Below are 18,808 nucleotides of genomic sequence, written 5' to 3'. Positions count from 1 at the left end.
GTAAGAGTGAAGCCACAGAAGGACAGGGAAGAAAATGACCACCAGTAAGACCAAAAAGTGATGATGGCCTAGAAAGCCTAACCTCGGAAAGATGATTAGAGCAACTAAATCTGCACAGTCGTGCTAAGGAATACCTGATGGGGAGCTGTCTGATAACAGTCTACAAATATTTGAAACTTGTAAATACTGCAGCAAGAGAGGAATTACCACGTGTGGAGTTTTAATTAAAAATAATCAGATGAAATTATGACAGGGAAAAATCTGGCTTAATAGTTTGACAAATGCAAAGCTGAAACAGGACAGTGTCCCATGAGATCTTGCCTAGGGACATTCTTATTCACATTTGCGTCAAGGCAGAAAAACATACAGCGGTAGGGGTGTGTGTGTGTGGAGGGGTCTTCATTTTATCTTTCATTTACCGGTAAAGCAGAGAAAGTCCTTGACAGTGCGCTCTAGTATGGGAGAATTCATATTCCATCTTCTAGAAAATGATAAATTACAGCAGGCAACGAATAAAGGCCTCCTGGTATGCCACAAAACCACGCACGTGAGGGATGGCAGTATATAGACACCTGGACCTGTTCCATCCTTAATTTCAGTGATACAATCGACCTGTACACAATTCTGCATTCATTCAATTGGTTTGGGAATTGCAGCCTTTTGTATTAAGGGGGACAAGGATTCCTTGTGCCTTTCTCATTTGGCTGGCTTGAGAAGGGTAAGAGGAATGTTTTTATTTTTAACCAAATTTGAGACACAGTTTGACTAACTAAAAAACTGCTAAGGAGAAGTGGGTTGTTGTCCTGACTCTGGCATAGACTCAAAGTATAACATTTTGTGCCTGGTGTTCTTGTCCAGAAGATAGGAAGTCATGTTAATCCCAAGCTTTTGAGAATAGAAGAACTGGCAAAATAACCAAAAATAATTTCCCCAACAGAAGACGAAGAGAGACTAAAGACACTAGGGGGGCTCCTGATCTGTGCTTCTTCATCTTGGCTATTTGTTGCGTCACCTGGGGAGATAATAAAAAGCACAGTGGTCTAGGCCTCTCCCCCAGAGGGCTGAGTGAAAGCTCCACAGGTGATTCTAATATAAGCCAAGGATGTGAACCGATCCTTTAAAACAGTGGTTCTCAACCTCTGATCTGATTGGTTTGGAGATGCCCAGGCCACATGTTGGAACAATTAAATGGAAATCTCTGACAGTGGGGCCCAGCATCAGGATTATAAAAAATCCCAACTGATTACAACTGATGGGTAGCCAACTTTGAGAATTGCTACTCAACATTTCCCAGGAAGCAAGTCTCACTCATACACAGGCCTGGAGTCAGCATTTTACGTTGATTTTTTTAGTAAAGAAAATTCAGATAACTCTTTTAATCTCAGCATGGCTTTGTCTGAAATACGATTGTATACATTTTTAAGGAGTGTTTAGCACATATGGCAACTAAGAAGTAGCTGTAGGCCCTCATCAAGGGGCTCAGCGTAGATAAAAACAGCTCCTCCCACACAGAGACTCTCAGACTCTTAAGATTATAGAATCTATATCAACTGCATAATTGTTTAAGGTAGACAACTATTTTCTTTAGCAGCTATTCAACTTGTCCAAACATTGGGCTTATAAGAGATGCATTCATCATGTTAAAAAATAGTCACTAGAAAGATAAACACACAAAGCAATTTGTGGTGGAAAAATGGAAAGTCGCTCCAGAATTCAGAAGGAACTGTCTGGAGAGGGCTACATGAATTGGAGGCATAAAAATCAATCCCAGAACATCATCAGTGATAAGTCACATTGATAGGAGTTACTCTTGAAACGAATAGGTGAGAATAGCACTTTATCTCTGTGGTTTTCCTTTCCAAAACCCGTAAGTCCAGTCTAATCATGAGAAGACATTAGGCAAACCCATATTGAAGGACATTCTGCAAAATACCCAACCAGTTTTCCTCTAAACTGTCAAGGTCATCAAAAAGGAAGAAAGTCTAGGAAGCTGCCACAGCCCAGATGAACTTAAAGAAGAGATATAATGCCTAAATACATTATGATATCCTAGATGGGATCCTGGAACAGAAGAAGAACATCAGGTAAAAACGAAGAAAATTCTAATAAAGACAAGACATTAGTTAATAGCAATGTATCAATATTGGTTCATTAGTTGTGATGAATGTTACCCTATTAATATAAGATGTTAACAGTAGGGGGAAACTGGGTGTGATATACACATGGAAACTCTGTACCATCTTTGCAACTTTACTCCGAATCTACAACTATTCCACAATAAAAATTCTAATAAAAAAATCAATTTTTTTGTGGACCCCCACAATGGACATATTAGCATTTGACAATGAACTGAGGTGTGGAATTCTATTTGAGTCTTTGCTAACTGTGAGGAAGGTGCACAGTGACTGGAGAAGTGTCAGTATCGCAGCCATGTTTGAAACAAGCAAAAAGGAAACCATAGTCATTTTATATTGGTTGACTCGAACATTTCTAAAAATGATTGAACAAATCAAATAATCAACCAAATTGCAACAGAAATCATCTGATGGTGTGCAAATTTGCCAATTATATGAAATTACATTCCTGCAATAGCAAAAACATCTGTCCTGTCCTGTGCCTGACTGTGCAGGGAGAAATCAAAGATTCTAAACAAATTATATAAATATAGCACAGGACAGTGTTTCCCAGAAGTCGTTCCACGGAAGCAAAGTCCTAGAAGATGTTCTGCAGAGAGAGAATTCACTGCTAAGTTTGGGAAACACTGCATTGCTGTCAATGTGGCTAGTGTGACTGAGGAGCTGAATTTTTAGTTTTATTTAATTTAAATTTAAATAGCCACCCAAGGGTAGTGGCTACTGTATAGGACAGTGTAGTAGCTAGAATTTATTACACAATACGGCAACAAGACAGAGTTTCTAAGTTAGCAAATACTTGTAGAACAAAAACAGAGTGACAAATTTGAGAAATGTACTGTTCTCAACAATGATGAAATTCAAAAGGGATATGTGCAAAAACCCTGTAAATTTAAGGAATAGAAATTCTGGTTATACACCGGCAATGATGGTCAGAAACGATCACAGGTTCAGTGTTGGTATTAAAGCACTTGCATTAAAAAATATGATGACCCTCCTGGGTGGTTTAATAGAAATACGGCATTAATGGCCCCCCTAGCACTGCCAGTACTAAATCTTGGTCCTGGTCAAGACAGTGATGTAGTGGAGAGAAAATTAAACTGGGAATTTGAAGACCTGCTTCCATACCAGCTCAGGCATAGACATGCAGTGTGACCATTCTGAAGCCTTAATTTCCTCATGGGCAAAATAACTGAGTTGGACCAGATGATTTCTAAGATCCCTAGCAATAATTCCACTTTAAGAAAGAAGTATAGGGGTGCCTGGGTGGCTCAGTTGGTTAAGCGACTGCCTTCGGCTCAGGTCATGGTCCTGGAGTCCCGGGATCGAGTCCCACATCGGGCTCCCTGCTCAGCGGGGAGTCTGCTTCTCCCTCTGACCCTCCCCCCTCTCATGTGCTCTCTCTCGCTCTCATTCTCGCTCTCTCAAATAAATAAATAAGATCTTTAAAAAAAAAAAAAGAAAGAAGTATAATTTGCACACGCATATTCATGGCAGCACTCTTCACAACAGTCAAGAGGTAGAAACAACCCAAATGTCTACTGAGAGATGAATGGATTAAAAAAAAGGTGGTAGATACATACAATGCAATATTATACAGCCATAAAAAAGGAAATCCTGTCACATGCTTCACCATGGATGAACCTTGAAGACATGATGCTAAGTGAAATAAGCCAGTCACTAGAAGAGAAATACTGTTTGATTCCACATATATAAGGGTATCTAAAATCAAACTCATAGAAACAGGAAGTGGAATGTGGTTACCCAGGGCGAGGAGGGAGAGGAAATGGAGAATTGTTCAGTGGGTATAGAGTTTCAGTTGTGCGAGATGAAAAAGTTCTAGAGATCTGCTGCACAATAATATATTTAATACTACAATACTGTACACTCAAAAATGGTTAAGATGGGGGCACCTGGGTGGCTCAGTGGATTAAGCAACTGATTTTTGGTTTTGGCTCAGGTCATGATCTCATGGGTCGTGGGATCGAGGCCCCCCCCTCCCCCCCGGGCTCCATACTAAGCATGGAGTCTGCTTGAAGACTCTTTCTCTCTCTCTCTCTCTGACCTTCCCCCCACTGGTGCATGCACTCACTCTCTTTCTCAAATAAATTAACAAATCTTTAAAAAATGGCTAAGATGGTATATTTAGTATTATGTATTTTTATAATAAAAAAGTAGATAAATAATTGTAAAACTAATACTACAATTCCTGAACCAATTCCAGAAACCAAAATTGTGACATTTACTCACCCTGGAGGTTAGAGGAATGTTTTAACCTTTGGTTTCTCAGACTGGAAAAGCCTACGGTATGATATTTTATTGCTTATCATCTGTGCATGTGGGCTCAGCAAGAAATCCAGTCATGGGAACTGCGAGCAGTGGTGGATAGCCTGGGTCAAAGGAACCCATGGTAGGGCCCACATTCACAAACAGCCAAGTTCACCAACCAAGAGAGTGTGAGTGAACTTGGGCCTGCTCTGGGCTCCTAATTCTGCATGTTTGGTTGCCCTTGATTCAGAGACTGGGACTGTCAGGCCAGATGTCTTCAATATCTAGAGATGGGCAGGTAGAAGCCAGGGAAGTATTTTCAGATACGTCTTGTATTTTATGGAGAAAATATTCAACATCTGATTTCTGAAGAACAGGCAGAAGAAAGAGGGTTAGACTGAAGCAAAGGGACTTTTGAAAGAAAGAAAGAAAAGAAGACAAAAGAAAGAAAAAATAAATGACCTCCCAGATGGTAAGGTTACTTAAAGAGCAGAATATGTAATCAAGGAGGTTTTAGGATCTCTAATCCTGGAGATTTTTTTACAGGATCCAAGACAGAGAGGAGGCCTCCTGAGGAAGCAATGCAGACAAAATAAGCCCTTGAACCCTCCACTTCTCTGTAGTCTATTTTTAAAAGCCACACATATCTAAAACAAAAGGATACACTACAAAAGAAAACAATTAATGTTCAAATTGAATACACTCCAACAATTTTTATGTAGGTCACATTTGCTGAGAAATTTCTTAAGGGAACAGTTCATCTCAGTGTCTTTGTTTAGGATTCTTAAACACAGCAGATAGTACAAAGGGCAGATGCTACCTTCAGTCTGTACTACAAGGTTGAAATTGTGATCCATGGGGGAAAATATGTATAAACCTAGATCCTGAATGCCCAATGCTAAATATGATCCTGCTCAACTTCTTTGCACTGAAACCATGTCCTGAACATAAAGGAGTTCTAGAAGGGGGAGCGGGAGACAGAGACTGAGTTGCAGATGGGGAGAAAAACAGAGTCAGGAAACAAGGCTTATACAAAGAGAATCAGGTAGAACCCATGAGAGAAGGTCAAGCTGGGTCAATCCAAGGCCTTTCTGGAATTGTTTCTGGAGCTCTTGGAAAAGATGTTCTTTTTTTTTTTTTTTTTTTTGTCCGGGATCAAATAATCCTGGGGCTGCTGGTGGCCAAGGATGTTGACATAAGGAAAGTGCTTGCCTGAGATGGAAAGCAATAAAGAGAAAATGCCAAGAGACAGAGGAAGGGAGGCAAGAAGGGCAGGGAGAGAGAGAGAGAATGCGTAAGAGAGCATGCGGAGGTGTGTAAGCATGTCTGTGACAGGATGCTATCTTGTAAACCTGGATCCAGCCACACCCGAAGCCTTTGATTTACCAGTTTTATGAGTCCATGAATTATTTTCCCTTCCACTGGTCTGTTTCTTTCAATGGAAAGAATCCTAAGCAGAACAGGTACGAGGGAAGATGAGGGTGGTGGGGGATGATACCAGAAGAAATGGAGCAGGAACCAAAAACTGCAGGAGGATGAAAGTAAGAGCAGTGCCTTTGATGTAATCAGGACCTCTTTGAGGTGAGAGGACCCTTTTAAGCACGAAGAGACAGAGTGACATTGAGGCAAACACTAAAAGAAATAGAAAAATTATCTTTGAAGAAATGGTCAGCTTTCACCTCTCGGACAAATGGGCGACCATGCCCTGCCACTAAAATGCAGTACTCTGTTCTGTGTGACATGACATGTTTTGGGTGGATGGCAGTCCTGCTGTAATGTCTGGAGAGATATTCTACTATGAAAATAATTTTCTGCAAATTTCCTCTACTCCATCAACACTACTAGCTTTGTCATTCTATCAAAGCCGCGTATTTACCAAATAGTTTACAGAATGTGGAGCAAGAAATGAACTGAAATCTTCTTTTCTGGATCTCTTCCCATCCTGCTGAGTATCCCTGAGTGCTAGATAAAAGGCTGGCATTTTCTTCATGCTACCTAGTCTCCAGATTTGGAAACTTTTGTTGAGGTAATCATTTGGTTCACTTTTCAAAGGAATAATAAAGAGCTACCCCTTTTTCCCTTTCTAGAGTCTCACTGACATGGAGCAATCAAAGTAACCCATTATCAGAGAATTCCCTGCTTTGCTCAAATTATAAACATCAATGGGCATCTCTCCTGGGAATTCAAAGAACAGATGAGTGCGGGTGAGCCAGGCTTGTTGTTAGCAGAATAAACCAGGTTCGCTAAATGCTTTGTTTTAGCAAAGACAACATAAGTAGTGATTACAGTTCACTTGGGTTTGGTTCTGATCGTCAAAATGCTGACAGTCACTTAAATCACTCACTGGGTGGAATAATCACCCTGAAAAGAACTGAGAGAGTACAACTTATATTATAAAATGGAACTGAACACAGGAGACAAAGTATTAACGGGTGTGGTAGAAGAGATCTTTGTCAGAATAACAGAGATGATTAAAGACAAGAATTAGACATCAAGTGTACTGGGTACTCTCAGTGACATGAACACAACAGGTATATCGTTCAATTACAAAGTTGAGCATAACTCAGAGAACATCTTTCTCTTTTTGAAAACAGCTGATGTCAGGTTAGCCAGTGTGAATCATTCAGGGGCTGGCTGTAGAGGTTACGGACTGTTTTGCTTTGCAAAACCCTTTTCAAATGGGCAGAACAGAAGTCTGGAATGCTGAGCCACTGGAAATAAGAGACTGCATTATTAAATATCAGATGTCGATGGCCTACCAAACGAAAGGACCCCTTCCCAGTCAACTGACCCCAAGCAGTCCTGCATTTGTAGGGATCAAAGGAAACCGGGAAAAGCAGCATGTGACCCCTTTACCAGAACTGTTTATTTGGCAATTAGCAGAAGGGGAATTAGCTCTGACTTTTATTTTTGGTGCAGTGGGGTGGGGCTGGGATAAACTGGGTAATTTAGACTACTGCTTGTGACAGACTGCCTGATCCTGACAGGATTAGAAAGTTGAGGGCCTTTCAAGGATATCTCCTGACGAAGAGCTGCTCAGGCCCCACGCTGCGCCCAAACTACCCTATTCTTACAGATTCAGAGACTAAATAATGTGTAATTTTAGCCTCAGACAAAAAGTACGGTTAAATAAGAAGCATAAAAATAAAAGTATAAATGAAAAGTAGTATTTCAAGAAGACTTCTTAAGCAGAGTATATAATCTCGCTCAAAAGCCCCCTTCCTTCTGTCCATCTTCCCCATCCACTACTGAGCTTTAGGACAGCGACATAATCAGCACCAGGCGGGTTTAGCAGGGAGCATTCAAGGGATCCTGAGCCTCTAGGGGGCACGTATTTCAGGGAAGAATTTACCCCTGTGAGTTTCATCCCCACGGCTTCCATCTCGAGGCTGGAAGCGTGGTTACCAAAATCACGACTTTTCAAAAGACAATGATAATAAATAACTTACTCTGAAGTTCACAGTCCAAACAATGCGGGCTTTTTCCTTCTAATTATCTCCTAACAGTTAACTCTAATATTAAGTTCAAAGCTGAGTCTGTTTCTCTCACGTTATTGCTGTTATTTTACTTTCTCCTGCTGTTTATTTATGCATTCAGATCTGTCAGCTCCTTTATTCCTTCTTCCTAACGTTTTTTCTTTGCTTCTATTTTAACAGCCTAACACATACTTCTGAACTCATGCTTTTAATGTGCCCCAAAGTATTTATTTTATCGCTAGTGAATAAAGTGTATGTGCCCTAAAGTTTTCAAATTCTTTTTCTCGGAGTCATTGGCCCTCAATAGAAAAAAGTTTCCCATTTTTATTTCATATCCTATCTCTTCCTTTCCTTGAATTCTGTAAGTTATCTCTCAACCATTCCTTTTCGGGAATCACTGTTTTTCTCATTGTCTATTTTCTAGCACCTTTGTCACTTCTATTATTCTCGTTAGACACTTTTTCATTAGCTTTACGGCAGTTACAGTGAAACCACCAGCCGTGTGCTCAGCTCTGAGACAGTTCCTATCCTTGAGAAGCTGTAAGGAGGACAAAGGTACTGTTTTCTGTTCTGGAGACACAACCACTGTGTTCTTCCACGATTTTATGTTTCGAAGGTTTAATATCAAGCTATGTGAACGTGAACCTTTTTTGGCTTTCCATGCCCCACCCAGGGAAACCGAGATTACTTCCTTCAGTGGAATCACAAACTATGAGAGGCGTAGCCCAAGCAGAATTCTTGCATGGATCTAGCACGGACCTTCTGACAACCTGGACATCCCCTCATATGGGGACATGTATACGCACCCGCGTTTCAAATGAAACTACTCAGTCTAGTTCCTTCCGCTGTCCCCACAACTGCCACCATAATAGATACTTACTCTGGGATGTAGAAAGATTGGAGAAAGCTGACTTTGTTCGACCTGCTAGCCACTCCAGGCTTTCATGCATGTTGGCCAAAGCTTTGAGGTCACTGACATCACGGAGGATGTCTTGCGGAGGGATTAACTTATCACCCAGGTTCCCAATAAGAACTTCCGACTCCTTGCCAAAGGCTGCCCTGAGAAACAAATCAGAAACATATTTCACATACAGCACGGAAAAGACAGAGGTGGGCAATACTGTTTTAGGCAGGTCTAGCACAGTGGTTATTTGTCAGTATTTCATAGCATGCTATCTTTACTAGGTTTACTGTTGTGAGAAAACGATCATATACCTGCTTAAAATTATTCTAGTAGGAGAAGGACAGTTCTTAGAAGAATGAAGTTTCCCTGATGCTCATACCTTCAACAGGAGCCAGCATGGGCCTCACCTAGACAGTGATGGTCCCTGGGAATGGCTTTGATGCCCGTTCTCTCGTGGGTTTTTTTCTTGCCTCTTCTGCTATGGACGTTGGCCAATAGCTTAGGGTGTGAAAAAATGTACATGGTTTGAAGGTTATGGGCATAAATAAAACCACCAAGTTGACCAGCTAGAAAACGTTTTAAAATGTTCAAAAGCAAAGAGGGTCCAGTCTCTTGAAGAGAGCAGATTATAGTTGAGATATGACAGACCTCATTCATTCACTCATTGACTTGTAAAAGGATCTGAAGCAAACTACGAGGCATTAGGTTTGTACTATTCGAAAAGAGAGACCAATAAAAACCAAGGCTGGATCCTTTTACTGACTAGAAAAACACAGTCAGATGGTCTTCGCACACAACCCAGCATGTTCATAATGTTTTGGGGGGGGCGCTGAAAAATCAAGTTCTGTGGGGTCACAGGAAGAGGGAGTCGGAAGGGCCCCGAGAGGCAGAAATGGAGGCTCAGAAGGTGAACCGTTGTGCCCCCATGACACATGAGTGGCAGAGCTGGGACTCCATCTAATTCCCACAGCGCCCTTTCTTTCAGAAAGACAGAGGGCTGAAATGACAGAAGACAACTGAGGATGCTAGGGAGAAAAATCTCGTCTTTTAGGGAAAGTTCCATGCAGGTGGGGAAGCCCAGCGGCTACTGGTAAAGGTTGGAACAGGCACCTGGAGAGTTCTAAGTCCCAAAGCTTCTTAAAACTCAGAACACCTTAAGGGAGCAGAGGCAAAGGCTTTATTTAAGTAGCAAAACCATATTACGTTTCAAGCCCGCAGTGATCAGTAACAGCTGACAGTCAGGACGAGGCTTAATGGACACACCGGTGTTTAGTGCCCGCACGATAGCAGACGCTCCACGTGGAAAGAAACAACGGCTGTGAATTAAAAACTTACTAAAAAATGTTTACGCTACCAAGTAGTGACTCACCATGAGGCTTCTCATTTCAACGCAGGGTTACATTTTTCTAAGGAAAAGTCATACTCGATTGACTGAGTTGGGTAAGCTGGGGTCACGGAGGCAACAGAGACTCAGTGCAGGAACCGGAAGTGTGCATACTTCCGGTCTTGTAAAAGGTCTCGGGGTGGAACCCAAAAGTCTGCATCTCCAGTTTCAGATACTGTCTGGGAAGCACACTTTCTTTGAGTACTAAGGCTTAGAGCACAGGCTTCAAAGTTACACAAACCTGGCGCTGAATCCTAACTGCCATTTACTGTGGGACTCGGCTTTACCTCTCTCAGCATCGTTAGCTGGGGGTGAGAGTGCTGACCTCAGATGAAGTAATGTAAACATTGGAGGGGGTTTTAAAAACCTTTACTGGGACAATTTCAGTAATTCCAAAAGTAGACAGAAGGGTACAGTGATCCCCCACGGGTGAGTCTTTTTTCATCTTTCTCCACACCCCACCCCCCTTGGGAGGATTTTGAAACAATCATTCAGGGGATGTGAGGTGCATGACCCAGTGCAACTTGGTGAAAGCTAACAAGCTGTAGTTATCACTCTACAGTCTGTTGAGATGGCTGGTTTATTTGGCGTCAGCCCAGGGTAAGGCTATGATGAATGAATTGAAATAGATGAATGATCACAAGTAAGTAAATTAGATCTCAAGGGCTAGTTTTACAAATGGAACCTTGTAACATCACAGCAAATGTCACCATGTCTTAGGAGGCCAGATTTCCAGAATCTTCAAGAGATATGATAGTGATAGGAACCACTAGTTACCTGGCCAGTATCCATCATCCCATGCCTTCTTAGGCAAAGGACCCTGGGATTGTTGAGGTCAGCCATGTTTAAAAACAAAACAAAACAAAACAAAACAAAGCAAAACACCCTACTCAATTCCTAGCCCTTCTTGCAGATATGGTGGTCAATGAGCTATAAACCAAAATCAGTAAGTGGGCTTCCAAGAAAGCCCTTATAAGCAGTCTCAGCTGGCAGGGACCTTTTGTGCCCCCTGCCTTTCTGGAATGCAGTCACAGCATGTGAAGCTGCAACAGTGCTTCCTCAAACATCAGGTGACCTTGAGTACGAAAATAATGCTGTCAATACTGGAGCCAATGATTAGGAGAGCATGGGTGTCCCAATGCCACCACGGAACTACACAGCAGTCTCCGAGACAATACGCTTCCGGGCTTCATGTCACAGGAGGGACAATAAAACTATTTGTTTCAGCCACTGCTATTCCAAGCTTCGGCTACCAGCAGCTAAATGCAATTTCTAACTGACACAATGATCGAATTAGCATAAATGATGTCACCCTCAGAAAACTTTCCCTGAATTTAGATATCCCTAAAATCAAGTTACTGGGAAAAGCAAAACAATGTCTCCTCTTTGATTTGAGCCCAGCAGACAGTTCTAGCATCTTCTCTGTGGCTGTCACTCAGTCAAGCTGTAAATATTTAGTTTTCTTAGTCTGTCCTTATATATCAACTCTCCCAGCCCCTTAATCATCTTTGATAGATATAACACAAAAAATGCCTTTGAGCCGGGTGGTTAAAAAGCAACAGGGGAGGCAAACAGCTTTGAAAAACAGGCTTGGAGGCGTTTTTATGCATGTAGGTGTAACCCTGGGTGGAATGTGACAATCAAGACAAATGTATTTATGTAGAAGTCTAATCTGCTTGTGTGGGGATCTTTGGGCCTTGGGCAGGTCTGCAGTGCGGTGGGCTTCCAGCCCTGGATGCCTATCCCATTTCCCTTTGGCTCACTTAGATTTGCTTAACCTCCTCCGACGGGAGAGCAACAGACAGAAAAACACAAACTGCCTCATGTTGAATACATAGTACACATCTCATTTGACAGGAATCCATAATCACCCCCTAACAACCTACAGAGAGCACAGAAACCAGGACATCAGGGATAAATGATTGACAGCTATAACCATTTCACACAAAAAAATCATTCCTTCCAGGATCTGTGTGTGTCAAAGAGCTTGGTGGACAGTTTTTATGTGTTACAATAACCTTTAAGGGGATGGCTTTAGCTGCTCGACTACAGATCTTTTCTTAAAACTTCTAATTTCTTAAATAAATTATGGTATATCCACACTATGGAAAACTACACAGGCATCAGAAATTATATAGTAGAAAACACGATGCCATAGAAAAATGTTGGCTATAGCTTATTTTTAGCCATGATCCCCAGCTGAGTAAAATAAGCTGTTATAAAACAGTATGTACTGTAGGATATTAAAAAAAAAAAGATCATATGTCTATCTAAACCAAAAAAGACTGGATGTCTACATACCCAAATGCTAACTGTGTAACTGGACTACGCTTGGTGCTTGGTGCTTCTCTGTATTTTCCACATTTTCTCCGAAGAGCGTTTACTTTTTAATTAAAAACGAAAGCTGGGAACTCTACCACAAATGAGAAAATCTTTTGAAGGGACACATCAAGGATTTTAGCAGGGAAAATTAGAGGATGTGGAAGTTATAGTTACTTAAGCCAAAGTGGGAGGCAATGGGTGGTTGGCTGGTCTGACAGCTGGTTTGGACCGAGGCTGCGGGCTTGCTCAACATGCCATCACCGTCCGCTATAGAGGATCTCGCTGCCAGAAAGATGACCACCCAGCATCTGGGCCAATACTATTTCCTCTTTCTAGATCTGAATTTCTACGTACTCTTCATCTTCTGCTTCTTCTGTGAGCCCATTAATGAAAGAAGACATTACATATATTGGGCTGAAGTGGGCAGCAGAATCATCCACCTTGAAAAGGTGGAGTAACAGAAATTCAGAAGTAACAGGCACTCGTTCATGGCCCACAGATCATCGGACACAGCCGGGAACAGGAATCAGAACTCAAAGCTTGTGCTCTAGCTGCTGAGGCCTGCGCGAGGAGCTGCCTTCATCAGGGGTAGGCCAACATGCTCACGCAGACGCCTATCAAACTACAGAAGTGTCAAACCTGTGAAGCTTAATTTTAGCACACAATTATAATCTTTAAAGAGCTTGATCTGACAAGAATTCATTTAAGAGATTTTTGCCAAGAGTGTAAAACCCGTTTAATTTAATTTTACCACACAATTATAATCTTGAAGGAGGTCTATCCGACAAGAATTCATTTAAGAGAATTTTGCCAAAGATGCTGAAAACTGTCTCCATTTAGTCTTTAAATAGTTCTGTTATCGGCTGAAATCTTAGAAAGGCCAAAAAAAAAAAAAAAAACAACAAAACTGCATCTGCAGCAGACTAAATGCACTTACGAAAGAAATATCACGAATAGTTTCAAAATGACTGATCTGCAGATCTGGGCTCTGTTTGGTCACATGACACGTACACTCAGACTCACTGCTTGCTCTCCCCGCAAATCTCCCCGTCTTTCCCCGTGGCTTCCTATTGCCCAGGCGCCTTGGAAACCTGCCGGAGCTCACTCCTCTCTGATCTGGGACAGAGCAGGGAAAAGCAAGGACCAGCTCAAAGAGCTAACCAGACTCCCACAGGCTTCTTGCCTCTCGGAAGGGGCAGTGTGGTCCCCAGGCCGTCACAGCCACTTAAAGTACGGAACTGCTTGCCTTGCCTGAAATGTTTCTATTAGCACCACTGTCAGATTTCCTCGAGGTCTTAGTCAGAGTCTCATTCCCTTTTTAAGGCTGAATAGTATTTTCTTGTTATGTACATACCACATATTGTTTATCCATTAATTGGCCAATGGGCATTTAGGTTGTTTCTACCTTTCGGTTGGTTGTCAGTAATGCTTCCGTGCCTGCTGGTATACAAGTACCTGCGTCTCTGCCTTCAATTCTTTTGGGTACATACAGAGAAGTGGAACTGCTGAATCATATGGTAACTCTGTGTTTCGCTTTCTAAGGAACTACCAAACTGTCTTCCACAGTGGCTGCACCACTTAACATTCCTACCAGCAATGCACAGGGGGTCCAATTATTCTACATCCTTGCCTAAATGTGCTATTTTCTGGTTTTAAAAAATTTAATTTTTTAATAATAGCCATCCTAATGGGTTTGAGGTGGTATCTACACCACTATTTTATATGAGGAGCTGGTAGTGATCACCTTTCCAATCTTTCTTTTCTTTTTTTTTTTTAGAGAGGGAGAGAGAGGTGGGGAGAGAGGCAGAGGGAGTGGGAGAGAGAGAGAGGATCTTAAGCAGGCTCCACACTCAATTTCACAACCCTAAGGTCACAACTTGAGCCAAAATCAAGAATCAGACAATTAACCAACTGAGCCACTCAGGTGCCCCGACCTTTCCAATTCCATTCAGAGGTCACCAGATATAAGGAGTCACATCTGAGACTTGACCATGGAGGACACTGGAAATCCTAGACTTGAGATGAATACAGTGAGTGTTGATCCAGGCTCTCCTTTATTGGGGAGAGAGAGAGGGAATGCCTTTATATGATGAATAGCACCTGATATTAAGCAGAAGTACGAAGTTCTAAAATATGGGCGTAAGGGTGAGAATGGATACAGAGTAACAAAAGAGGTGAGACTCTAGAAGTCCTAGGCCTGTTTGCTGTAAGATCCATTCCTCATCTTTCCCTTGCTCTGATCTGTTACGGCGGGGGGCGGGGGGGGGGGGCGCCGCAGGGGCTGACCCCTGCAGGCTGTTTTCCAGGCTCCCAGCTGGGTACTGACACTGGGAGGCCCTAGGTGGGGGGACACTGAAGGGCAAAGGAAAAGGAGAAGGCAGGGCATTTATCCCCCACCCTCTCTGCCTTTTGAGTGATGTCTCCAGCAACGGAAGCATCTCCTTCTTGTCTCTAGCTCCTACCATGCTGTGTTCTAGTAAATTCCTCTCTCCTTTGGCATTCCAGCTAAAGGGAGGTAGTGGCTTCTTGCTGTTGCTAATCTATGGGTTATCTTAATATTCCTGTTTGATAGATCCTCGTTAAAATGTATGACCAATTCCCTACATTAAATTCTCTCGGAGGTAAACAGTTGACATTGTTTCTATTTTCCACGTTAGACCTTAACTTATACGTTAGATCTAATAACGATGTCTGGCCATATTCAGTGCTACTGGGGACTGAGTCAATTATCTGGCATGGGAATTAATTAGTCCTGTTGTATAGGCAGAGAAACCGAGACATGTTAAGGTGACCTGTAGACATCACTTAGCCATTATCTGTCAGAGCCTAAACTGATGAAGGTTATAAAAAGGTCAGGTCACCTACCTAGATTCCTAATAATACCGACTGATTCTATTGAGATGTGACAATGACACATCCATTTATCACTTCTGCTTTTTATAACTGCTCAATCTTCAACCCTTTCAAAACTCAATTTGTCTGTGTCAAAAATAATGGGGGTAGTACCATTCTGATGGGTTCTTTAATCAGGTTTTCAAAAAACTGTTTTTCTAAAATGATCTTGTCTAAACCCTCATAAATAAGAATAAAATAGCCCAGTTATCTTGATTACAATATTATTTCTTTCCTCCTAGAAACTGCTAAAACTCATCACTAAGTCTATCCTTCACTCGTTTTCATGCATGTGCATTTCATCACACAATCTCATGTGAACAGCTATTTTTCACATTTAATAAGTAATTGTTCCTCTTTAGAAATCTGTCTCCGTCAATAATCACAATCAAGGATTTTTTTCATTTGCTTTCTTTATCTACGGTCCGTCTGCCATGTAAAAACTTGCAGTGCTCTGGCCTGGCTAGATGACGCCGAGCAGTCCACAATTCTGTGCAGGGAATGACTGGGAATGAGTCTGGGAGGGGTCCCAGGGTGCTCTCTCCGATCACGGGGAATGTATAAAATATCAACAACTTCTCTGCTCCCCGGTCCTGCTTGGGGCTTAGGACAATATTAATTTATTGTTCTTTTCTTTCCTGGTTGCAGGGAAATTGTAGTTTCTGGATTTCTACTCACAGATGACAGCCAGAAAAATTAATCATGACCATCATGGGGGTGGAGGTTTGACCACCAGCTCTTTCTCTTGTTTCTCTAAATCAGCTCGCTCACCACGACAGGCACAAAACACCGGACTCATGGATTTATGATATTCTGGCCCTGAGAGGGATCTTGGTAGTTAAACTAGTGGTTCTCACTCTGGCCATACATTAAAAGCTGAACTAGGAAGGTGTAAACAAAATTCTCCATGCCAAACTCCATCTATAAAAATTGATTTAATTGGTCATGGGTGGGGCTCAGGCATGGGCACTTTTAAAAATAATGGCTTTATTGGGATATATTTCCTGTGTCATAAAATTTGCCCATTTAATATGTGCAGTTCAATAGTTTTCAGTATAATCACAGTTATGTGACCACACCACAATTTAGAACAGTTTCATTACCTCAAAAAGAAACCCTGTACACATTAGACTTCATACTCATTCCCGACCCCTACCCTCCAGCCCTAAGTAAATGCTAATCTACTTTTGCCTCTATAGGTTTCCCTATTTCAGACATTCATCTATGATTTATACTCCTGTAAATGGAATCACACAATACGTCATCTTTTGTGACTGGTTTCTTTTACTTAACATGCTTTCAAGGTCCATCCATGTTCAAGCCTAGAGTAGTACTTCATGTCTCTTATTACCAAATAATATTCCATTGTATAGATATACCACATTTTGTTTACCCATTCATCAGCTGAGGGACATTAGCGTTGGTTTCCATTTCTAGGCTATTATGAGTTTTGCTGCTATGAGCTTTCATGTATAAATCTTTGCATGGGTATGTGTTTTCACTTCTCCTGGGTATATATACCTAGGAGTGAAATTGGTGGGTCACAGGATAACTATTTTTAACCTTTCAAGGAAATGCCATATTGTTTTCCAAAATGGCGGTACCATTTTCCATTTTCCACTAGCATATGTGGATTCCAATTTCTCTACATCCTTGCCAACTCTTGCTATTATCTCTCTTTTTAAAAATTCCAGTCACCTTAGTGGATGTGACGAAGAAGTGTGTGTGTGTGTGTGTATATATATATATATTTTTTTTTTTTTTTTTTTAAGAGAGCGAGCATGTGTGCACAAGCAGCGTGGGGAGGGGCAGAGGGAGGAGAGAGAGAATCTTAAGCAGACTCCATGTGGAGCCCGACATGGAGCTCGATCTCACAACCCATGAGATCAGTCCTGCTGCCTCAAGACATACAAAAATTGCTTCTTACCAAGGAATTAGACTTTCTTGAGCACTCTACTCTCATGTATTGCTAAAGGAGGGGAGACATACATACATCTGCCAAACCTCAGAGTAGAGTCCCTTCATAATAACAGGCACTTTTCTACTTTTTAAAACCAAGCCTAATCACAGGAGTCCTCAAAAGTAGAGAACCTTCTCTGGCTCTGGTCAGGGAGAGAGATGTGATGATGGAAGAAGGTCAGAGAGTCCTCTGAAGATGGAGGAAGGAGACCAAGAAATGAGAGCAGCCTCTAAAAGCTGGTAATGGCGAGGAAATGGATTCTTCCTTAGAACCTCCAGAAAGGAGCACAGCCCTGTTGACACTTGGTTGTAGCTCACTGAGACCCGAGTTAGACTTCTAACCTATAGAATTGTAAGAAAATGGGTTTGTGTTATTTTAAGCCACTCTCTGATAATCCCTTATGGCAGCAACAAAAAAATGAATGTATCTGGTAATAACGTGCGTGTGTAGGAGAAGGCCCTTGTTGTTGGGAGATGTATGCTCATGTGTTTAAGAGGGAAAGGTCACCATGTCGGGTAGCCTACTTTTGATGGTGTGGCAAGAGACAAGTATGTGCATTTATCTGGCGAGAACAGAGCGGGTATGGCAAGATGTTAATAGTAAATCTAAGTCAAGGTATACATGCGTTCATTGGACAGTTATTTCAATTTTTCTGTGAATTCATCTTTGAAAAAAGTTTAAGTTCAAAAAACAAACAAACAAAAAAGAAGCAAGGAATAGATGGATAATTGTTGTGCTTTTCAAAATCACTTCCTAGGACAGTAGTCTCCCAGGAATCACTCTAAGTTTCTTCCCAGAGCACTGAGTTTCTGAGAATGAAGGCTTAGTACAAGGTATAACATAACACGCACAATGAGACTTTAACGCACCAAATTAAAAACTTGAACAATATTACGAAAGCAATCAGAACTCTCACAAACTGTCTTTGCCATTCTTATTTCAGATCTGGAGAGGTAACATTTAGAATGACAGCCAGTTATGTTTTGACATGTTTAATCCATGAAGGCATAAATGCATAATTTTTCCTGTCCATCTTTCTGTCCTTGTGTAAGAATTCTGGAAGAGTTTATGTGTTGTGTTCTTATGGGTGAGCACAGAAAAATTATTATGCTCAAATAACTTTCTTCTCAAAGAAAAGGGCCTGGAGCCACCAAGGTGATGGCAGGGCAAAGGCACCATTCTGCTAAAGGCAATTTCACCTCTACGTGGGTTCCCTGTCTAAAAGAGAGACATAAAACGATCACTTTTTTCATCATGAAGCCTATAGAGGCTGGGCTGGTAGCAAAACACCAGGGTTCAAATAGTGAGTCTCCAATTAGAGGCCAAGATTCTAATCACGGGTCAATATAAGTGACTGAGTGATAAGTCCAAATATACAATGGGAGATTCATTATGTAAAAACACAACACAACAGGGCGCCTGGGTGGCTCAGTTGGTTAAGCAACTGCTTTCGGCTCAGGTCATGATCCT

General features: G+C 41.6%; 1 protein-coding gene across 2 annotated transcripts in view; it reads right to left on the bottom strand.

Annotated features, from left to right (window-relative positions):
* EXOC4 (exocyst complex component 4) overlaps positions 1-18,808 on the bottom strand; it is a 721,833-nt gene that overhangs the window by 99,000 nt on the left and 604,025 nt on the right. For both annotated transcript variants that reach the window (XM_028106413.2, XM_028106414.2), the window contains exon 14: positions 8,757-8,935. In XM_028106413.2, coding sequence (XP_027962214.1) covers positions 8,757-8,935 — 179 coding nt within the window. The remainder of the gene's footprint in view (positions 1-8,756; positions 8,936-18,808) is intronic.

The sequence above is a fragment of the Eumetopias jubatus genome, unplaced genomic scaffold, assembly GCF_037043125.1.
Source record: "Eumetopias jubatus isolate StellerSeaLion01/CBP00866 unplaced genomic scaffold, mEumJub1_p1.0 scaffold_14, whole genome shotgun sequence".
NCBI lineage: Eukaryota > Metazoa > Chordata > Mammalia > Carnivora > Otariidae > Eumetopias > Eumetopias jubatus.
The sequence above is the reverse complement of the archived record's forward strand: the minus strand, read 5'-3'. Positions and strand labels throughout refer to the sequence as shown.